Here is an 8,670-nt window from a genome sequence, read left to right as displayed (position 1 = left end):
GTATAATTAGAATGATTAAAGAGCTGCACAACTCATTTGGCACTTACTGAATGTATTTTCAGAACACAAACCTTCAAAATAGGTCACATATTTAGACCACAAAAAACTTTATTCACATTAATTACACTTTTTTTATTTGAGACATTCAGTGTGACTCATTTGAAGTGATGCTGAAGTCGCCATTGTCTTTGCAAGCAATCCCATCATAATGTTGCCTTGCTCTTAAGCACATTTTCTGTGTATTGTAGCAGCCGTAAAGGCACTCATTAGACAAAATGCCATCTAATTCAAATGCATTCATCTTTAAACTGTAATCAATTGGACCGTTTTACAACCTTAAACTGTTTGTCATTAGCACTTTATCAAAGGAGAGATAAGACTCTGGGGGTAATGGTGCATGATGGTGACAGAGGAGCTTCTCGGTATGTTCCAAGTCGTGCAATTAAAGATACTATCCAGTTTTTTTCTTTTCATAACAGATGTACTCTATAAATAAAAACACACTTGGGCAATGAAGAATGGATTTACAGAATAGGATTTTAGAAACTTGAACGGTGGTAAAAAGCTGTTAATTCTGCTTTGTTGGCATTTGTGTCAGTGACATCACAAGAGGCACAAGAACAAAGCAGGTCAGGTGGCATTAAGCATTAGGTCCACCTGTTGACGTCAGCAGACTGACAAACACGAGAAAGTTTGGCTGCTTTGAAATATTTATAGGTTTTTTTTTTTTTAAAGACATTTAAAACTACAATTGGCAAGCTAAGACTAATATTTGGTATAAAATAAAATTGGCATTTTATTCTATAAAGATCACAAAGCAAAAAGATTAGGTTGAATTTAGTAGGTGCTAAGTCTACACCTTTGTTTATCCATGCATTGTGGTCTAAACACATTTAAATAAATTATATATGAACCCCTATTGTAATATTATTTTTTAGCAGACATGCAAATAGCTGTTGCTTTTCTATTTTAAATTAAACAATTGTGTTATTATTATGTATTGGGTAAATACAGTATGGTTTATGTTTAAATGTCATAAAGCCAAACTACTTTAGATAACCTGAAAAACTTTTCTCCTTATGACTGCTGAGTTATTTCTCATTTTTTCCATCTGGTTGATTGGTTGTAATGATAACAATGGTAAATTCTGTATACAGCCAATTTGGCAGTGTTAAATCCACACTGTGTAAATTCTGTTTGGTCCTTCTAAGAATTGGTGTTAATTTAACTCTTTTAGAATTATTTCAACAAGAGACTGAATATTTTTTAACTATTTTAATTGTTAAAATTACTCAATTTTAACAGACAATTTTCTGTGTAAGTATTTCTGCTGTTGTGCAAGACAAATTGGACGCAATGATCAGATCATATTTATTTTTTTTATATAACAATTTGGCCAGGAATGATCATGGAAGATCTTTGATAATGAAATCTAATGAAACCTTAGTTCTTCTCACAAAACACCTGTTGGCACATTTTGCTGCAGCCTTTTAAAATACAAGGAAACACCTGTGAAGGAAAGGGATTATGATTAAAAACATACAATTTAAAAAGACAAAGATGACAGATGATTAACTGAATATGGGATGTCAGCAGATGGATGTATGAATGGAGGGTTGATTTTAAACTGGTAGAATTTATTATTATTTATCAGAAATTTACAAAGAGAAAAATAAATGGAACATTTTTTTCAGCAGATGAAAAACTCTGCATAAATGGAGTTTGCTTGATTTTACACAAAAGCCTCAATAGCAATTTTTACCGCTTTACTGGGGAATGTATTTAAACTGCTTAGATCTGTTTTTATTATAAAAAATAATTACACTTTCCACAATAATATTCCCACTTATCCTTCTAAATGAATTTCCAGATTTGTTCTTATCTTACTGAATCTTAAATCTGATAATTGGCCATTAGAGCAGGACTGGTCTTCACAAGCATGCGGATCATCAAACAGCTCAAAAGAGGGAGGCTGACCACTTTTTTTTTTTTTTTTATCCGCAGTTTCCCTCTCTGCTCGGCCTGCACTGGAGCAGCCGCAGCTGTGGAGGATAAGGGGAAGATGGAGGCAGAGCTGTGATCAGGCAAGCAGAAAGAGAAGCCCACATCAGGTACACAATCAGGACCCCTCCCTCTTCCTCTTCTTACAAAACCTCCCTGATAATGAGCAAACTTTCATGTGGCAGTAAATACTCCCCCTACTTTGTGGGGGTTTGAAGTGCCAAACACCAGATATTGTTGTTTACCCTCTCTTCTTCTTTCATAGTCAAAGAAAAGCCATCTGATAGCAAGAGGTCAACTCGTGTTCCCTTGAAATCAATTTATTCCCAGACCCGATTCCTCTCCCTCCTCCTGCTGTGGGAGAATAAGAGCTGTGAAGGATGAGGAGGTAAGTAAACATCCCACAATATTCTGTAGTGCATTTGCTGCTCAGACTTGGATTATCCAGGGACTCCTCATCAACTTTCTTTATAATTTACTGTGCCTTCTCCAGCACTTGAGTTGAATAAAGTACTGAGTGCTATCATGGAGACTCTCGCACCTCCAGGGGACTCCTTTAACAAAGTGATGGCTTTAGCGCTTTAGTGTGAACTGTGTGCGATCTGTCCAAGGAAGGGGGAAAAAAGACCCCATGGGCTTGTTGTTGCTGCTGTCTGCTTTCTATTTGCATGATATTCTTCCGCTTTTTCAGCCTTATCACTGCTTCGCTGTGAGGAAGGCAGTGCTGGCTGCCGTCTCAGAGGTTGGACCTAAGCTTTATCAGCAGGTAATTCTGCCACTCTTACTAACTCATGTTGAATTATTTAAGTGCTATTTCTAGGAGCCGTGTGTGCAAAAGGAAGGGGGACCGACTTGAGTGTTTATTTTCCTTTTAATCAGATTTCAATGAATCCAGAAAATGCCATAAATGGATGTTCTCACCTTCTGATGATTTGGGAATGCATCTCTGGAAAAAAAACAAAACATATTAGTTTCTCTTATTTTGATATGTAAAGGTATATGTATGAGTTAAATAAAAATGTTGTGATATTTTGTAACCAAAATTCCTAAAAACAAAATTGTGATTTTGGGCATTTATTTGGAGGAAGTCAAAAATGATCAAAATAACTAAAAAGATCAGATCAAACAAAAATGCAAATAAAACATCTTATTTTAAATATCACAATAATTTTTTTTTTCACTTAAAAAGCATTCAGAAATAATTTTTGTTAGGAATAGCCCTAATTTTTAATCACAGTAGTTGAGCATAGCCACATTTCTTCCGCTCATGCTGTTGGGTTTAAGCGATAACCTAATCAGTACCTTATTAAGCAGAATAAGAGTGCTGGTGTCGAAACTCAGCAGATAATGCTATATGTGGAGATGCAGAATTGCAGATAAAGCAAATTGATTTAATAATGTCAACTGAGTCAATATTCTAGGTAAAGCCTTTTAGTAGATCAAATCTACCACTAACACTAGAAGGCAACCATACCCACCATCATGTTGCTTGCCTAATTTGCCACGACAGGCCACAATAAATAAATAAATATGAATATTTTGATGATAAGAAAACACACTGGATGTGACATTAGGACATGCTGAACTGGGCCAAAACATCTACACGGTTGAAATAAGGGACTTATTTATGATTATTTATTATTTTTAAATGGCATTCCAGTTGTCTTAAATATGAAATAAAACTGACGTAAAGCGGAAACGCGAAGTGAGGGGGCTTATCAAAAATAAAAGCAAAAATGAAAAAAGAAAGAAGGTAATCCTGAAGGCGTACATGTGTGCAGACACTTCTGCTCCGATAACAACTTTCACCACTTGCAAGGAGGCTGCGCATGCAATTGTGTTTGCACGCTTGTGTGATGAGAGGCTACATGCTCCTGCCGAGGGAGTGGGCCGCTTCTCTGCAGGAATGTTATCGGGAGGCTGAATGACAAGGCCGACAAAACAGGGCGGGGGGGCGGAGAGGCGCGGCGTTGAGAGATGCTCGGGTCGGTTTTGAGGGAAACAGGTCTACCTTTCATCTGGCCCTTTTTTGTTAATTTCGCGCGGATCATCCTCACCTTGTCAGGTTTCCTCTTGAGACAAAGGTGCGCGGCAATAAATCCCTCTTTAATCCTTGTTAAGAGATTTTTTTTAAAGTCTCAATTTAAAAAAAAATGTAAAGGACATAATAATAATAATAATAATAATAATAATAATAATAATAATAATAATAATAATGTGCAAGCTGATTAGAGCGGACCGTTAAAAAGAACAACTGGAGTGAATTGAATGTTATATCCTAATTTAAGCGCTCAACCTGCAGCTTAATTTGTCATTTATAATATTGCTCAATGCCGCTTCTTTACTTTTTTTTTTTTAACATATAATTATGTACAACAGGAGAAAGTGCCAGAACAAGCCACTTAAAGCCTACAGTTTACGCAACAGGTCCCGCTGATAGCTGTAATTGCTTAGTTGAATATTGGACAACCTAATTTCCAGTTGTCGACTCGCTGCCCTTGGGAAGGTCCTTTGAAGTGAACGTGGAAGTGGGAGGGAGGGGGGGATTTCAAGAAAGTAATTAATTTTAACCGAGCATGATTAGAAACACTCCAGACCTGCTCGATATTTTTGCTTATTTATTAAGCGAAAATAAAATAAAAGTGACAATATATATAAAAAAATGAAAGAGCCATTCTTTACCTTTCTTCTTAGAGGGGCGCGCCACCCACGAGGAAGAGAAGACCACCTTTAGGATGAGAAGTGCGCAAAGTGGACAGATTTTTCTTGGAAATAGATACATGTGAATGAGGTGATACTCTTGTTTTTTTTTATATAAAGGAAAAGATTTTATGTAACTTAATGTACTTAAATGTGCAGCTATTAGAAATAAATCTTAGAATAAAGCCATAGCTGCCTATGAAACAGAGGCTAAGAAAATAAGCTCCTCATACAGGTATAAAAAGGATAAATATCTCAAAGATGAGATATGTTCAAAAAGTCACAGTGGAAATTAAGAGAGAGAAGAAAAAAAAAAATCAAGGGTCTAGTTCTAGTGCGCATGCGTGAGCGCCACTTTCACTACCTGCCACACACAATCCGGTATTTCACATGGGGCAAGCGGGAGCTGTCATCCACTTGTGTATAACGCTGCTGCTGCGCGTTTAGGCTGACAGTCTCAGGCGACAAGGGAGAACAAGACAATCTTTCCTTATTTATTTATTTTTTATTATTGTCATTTTTCACTTAAGGTGAATCAACTCTGGATGGCACTATGACGCTGAAAAGATTTGAACTTTCATAAGGACGCAGAAACTTGACGATTTCTCCGGATAATCCACGGGTGGGATGAAGAACTAAAGTCTAGAGTGAGTAATCTTACCAGTTTGAAAGAATAACATTGTTATGAAGCTGATTGTCTTGTGTGGGTGGGTGTGGGGTGTGTGTGTGTTTTCTTTTCTGCCTGCTTGACGAGTTATTAAACTTTGCTTTATATTTTCTTTTAGAGTTTGAGACAGCATGTCTAAACCAATGGATCACGTCAAACGCCCGATGAACGCTTTCATGGTCTGGTCCAGAGCCCAGCGCAGGAAAATGGCTCAGGAGAACCCGAAGATGCACAACTCCGAGATCAGCAAGCGGCTGGGAGCGGAGTGGAAACTTCTCACGGAGTCCGAGAAGAGGCCGTTCATCGACGAAGCCAAGCGGCTCAGGGCGATGCACATGAAGGAGCATCCAGACTACAAGTACAGACCGAGGCGGAAGCCCAAGACTTTGATGAAAAAAGATAAGTTTTCCTTCCCGGTGCCCTATAATCTTGGGGAGCACGACGCGCTCAAAGTTAGCGGACTTTCCGCAGGAGCGCTCTCCGACTCCGTCATCGGGAACCCGGACAAGGCTGCGGCGGCCGCGGCGGCCGCGGCTGCGAGGGTCTTCTTCAACCCGTCCATGTCAGCGAACCCGTACTCGTTTTTTGACCTGGGATCCAAGATGACCGAGCTTTCCCCGCCTTCCTTTCCTTACGCCTCTCCTTTGGGTTACCCGCCGGGAGGGGCGGCGGCGTTTACCGGGACTGGCGGCGTTGGCGGTGGGACACACACCCACACTCACACGCACCCGTCACCGGGTAACCCGGGGTACATGATCCCGTGTAACTGTACGGCCTGGCCCTCGGCGGGACTCCAGCCGCCCTTAGCCTACATCTTGCTGCCCGGGATGGGGAAACCTCAGCTTGAACCTTACCCTGCATATGCTGCGGCGTTATGATAGGCCCGCTACAGAGATGACTGTGACTGATCTGTTCATGCAAGATTTTTTATTATGCATGCAAAAACTTGTACATGTGATGAAGTGCTCGTCCTCTCAAATATCACATGTGTATGTACATTGATTAATGCCTTTATCTAAGGTAATGCTTATTTAGAGAACTCTCTAATCTATTATTGCTCAGCCAGGAAGACGACTGAACAAGGAGCAGAGATTTGAGCTGTTGAGCATCTTTTTCACCTGCAGGACTGACCTGTTGGAATCATGGCCAATGACCCCACCCCCCATCCTTTCTCCTGCTTCTCTCATCAGGACCACAACTGTTTACTTTCAGATGGGTGGGAGGGGGGCTTATTATTCAAGGATCAATGAGGAGGACTGCCACAACACTGTAAATGTAAATGTGTACAGATCCAAAATGACCTTTAGTTTATTTGCCGTTATAGGCTTTAGTGTTTGAGATATTTCACTAGAAACATGGTGTATATATTTTGAGGGTTTTTTAAAAAAAACCGTTTTATAGATGTCTGTAATATTTATTGTTTTAGTGGAATTTATGGTGAGCCAGACAATTTTAAAAAAGGACAAGACATTTGCACATGAATCTTACAAGATGTAATTTATTTTGAAGCTTTCTTTTTCTTTAAATAGTAAAAAAAACAAACAGAAAAAAAAAGTTTGGAAGCAGTTGGAAGTTTATTATAATTTTCACCATTCCCACTTCTTGTGTCATGTGCAGCAAGGGAAAAAAAGACCCCTTTTAACTAACTCATATGGAATTTGTATGTTTTGTGTTTTCCTTTAACATCCCGTTATGTACATCAAACTATTGTTGAGCAAAAGGACTACAATAAAACCTATTCGGATTAAACGGAAGGGAATCGCTGACTGTATAGTTCTTGATGAGATGAACAAGATTGGTATCTTTTCTTTTTTTTTTCTTTCTACCTCCTCTTGCTCCTGCCTCCTCAGTCCAGGTGAAGTGTAAGGTATCCTCCAAAGGCCGCTTTTGTCCAAGCTTTGAATGGCATTACAGGGCGGGGGGTGTATGAGGGGGAAATCTAAATCAACCCATTGTTATCAAGAGCCAAAACCTTATTTATCACAATTTTAATCGGAAGATAAAACTGTGCCCTGCTCTAAGCTTTCTTTTCCCATGCAGGGACAAAAAAGCAGTGGTGGGAAACAAGCTCCTCATTGAGGATCTAAAATAACCTGAGTGTGAGAAGAAAAACAAAATAGGTTTAATTTAAATAAATGGGTGCACCCAAGAGAGTGTGAGTGAGAAAGTGTGTGTGAAGCAGGTGCGGACTGTCCGAATCTCTCAGCAACATGTAAAGCACCAAAATGAAGCAAGCCGTCTCTTCTAGATTACACCGGGAGATTAATTCATAAGGATCAGAGCGATTATGCAAAACTAATTTGGACAGTCCAGGGATAATTATCTCCGACACGGTTAATTAAACCTTTTCAGTGCTTTGCTCTCCATTGTGACACCTCGATCCCTTCTCTCCACGGAACTTCCTCCTCCTTGGCCCCCAGAGTGACGCGCTGTGCAGGCTTTCAATTCATTTCAAAGCTGGAAAAACAAGAAAAGTGTCTGATTGTGTACTTGCATTTATTTATTGTTATTTTTATATCTTGGGTACTTTCAGCCTTAAACAGAAATTGTTTTTCTTAAAAAAAAAAAGTATTAGACATGGATTAAAAATTTAGGCATCTTTTAATAATGTTCTGATCAAATCCCTCTACAAAATGATCTGTTGAAATAACCAGTAAGGTTGCTGTAATATTTGTATGCCTTTAATTTGGAAAGCTTTAACTGCTGAGTGATGCCAAGATAAATATTTACAATCAAACCAATTTTTACAAATGGTTTACTTGAATAGGTATTCAAGTAAATTTGTCAAATTCCAGACAATTTTAGAATATCTGGATATTTACTCCTATTTAATAGTAAATAATCAAAATTAAAATTTTATTCTAATTAAGGCATAAAATGATAGTGATATACAAAAAAACCCCAAACATCTTAAAATATGGCATGTAAAATTGCATTTTCTAACAACAGCTAAGCTTCATTAGCATCAAATACATCTGGGTTAAGAAACTGATTTTGTTAGCAAGTTTAACTTTAGCATTAGCACTATAAATAAAATAATTAAAACTGGATCCAAACTTTTAAAATTTGTTCTGAAAAATGGACATTACCCTCACAAACACAGCTAAGGTTTGTTATTACCTGACAATGACTCTGTTAGTTAAGAAGTTCGGCTTGATAGCAAGTTCCTTTTTCGGGTTAGCACTGTCGCTAGGCTAGATGGCTGAATGCAAGCCTTTTGAATCTGAGCCAACAAGTTGACATGCAAATCTGCCTTAAAATCACAGCTAAGATGTGCTGTTCATTTGCAAGAACTGACTCAA

At 38.4% G+C, this 8,670-nt stretch overlaps 1 protein-coding gene across 2 annotated transcripts; it reads left to right on the top strand.

Annotated features, from left to right (window-relative positions):
- The first annotated feature begins 2,005 nt into the window (after nt 1-2,005).
- On the top strand, nt 2,006-7,122 carry sox21b (SRY-box transcription factor 21b). 2 transcript variants are annotated; one of them, XM_028024495.1, is made up of 6 exons: nt 2,006-2,111; nt 2,267-2,389; nt 2,693-2,767; nt 4,696-4,792; nt 5,232-5,348; nt 5,487-7,122. In XM_028024495.1, the coding sequence occupies exon 6, from the start codon at nt 5,500-5,502 to the stop codon at nt 6,244-6,246; it is 747 nt and encodes a 248-aa protein (XP_027880296.1). In that variant the 5' UTR covers nt 2,006-2,111; nt 2,267-2,389; nt 2,693-2,767; nt 4,696-4,792; nt 5,232-5,348; nt 5,487-5,499; the 3' UTR covers nt 6,247-7,122. The 2 variants fall into 2 exon arrangements, with proteins under 2 accessions (XP_027880296.1, XP_027880297.1); XM_028024496.1 differs by lacking the exon at nt 4,696-4,792.
- Nucleotides 7,123-8,670: the final 1,548 nt, after the last annotated feature.

This window comes from Xiphophorus couchianus, chromosome 7, assembly GCF_001444195.1.
Source record: "Xiphophorus couchianus chromosome 7, X_couchianus-1.0, whole genome shotgun sequence".
NCBI classification, from domain to species: Eukaryota; Metazoa; Chordata; class Actinopteri; order Cyprinodontiformes; family Poeciliidae; genus Xiphophorus; species Xiphophorus couchianus.
The sequence above is the reverse complement of the archived record's forward strand: the minus strand, read 5'-3'. Positions and strand labels throughout refer to the sequence as shown.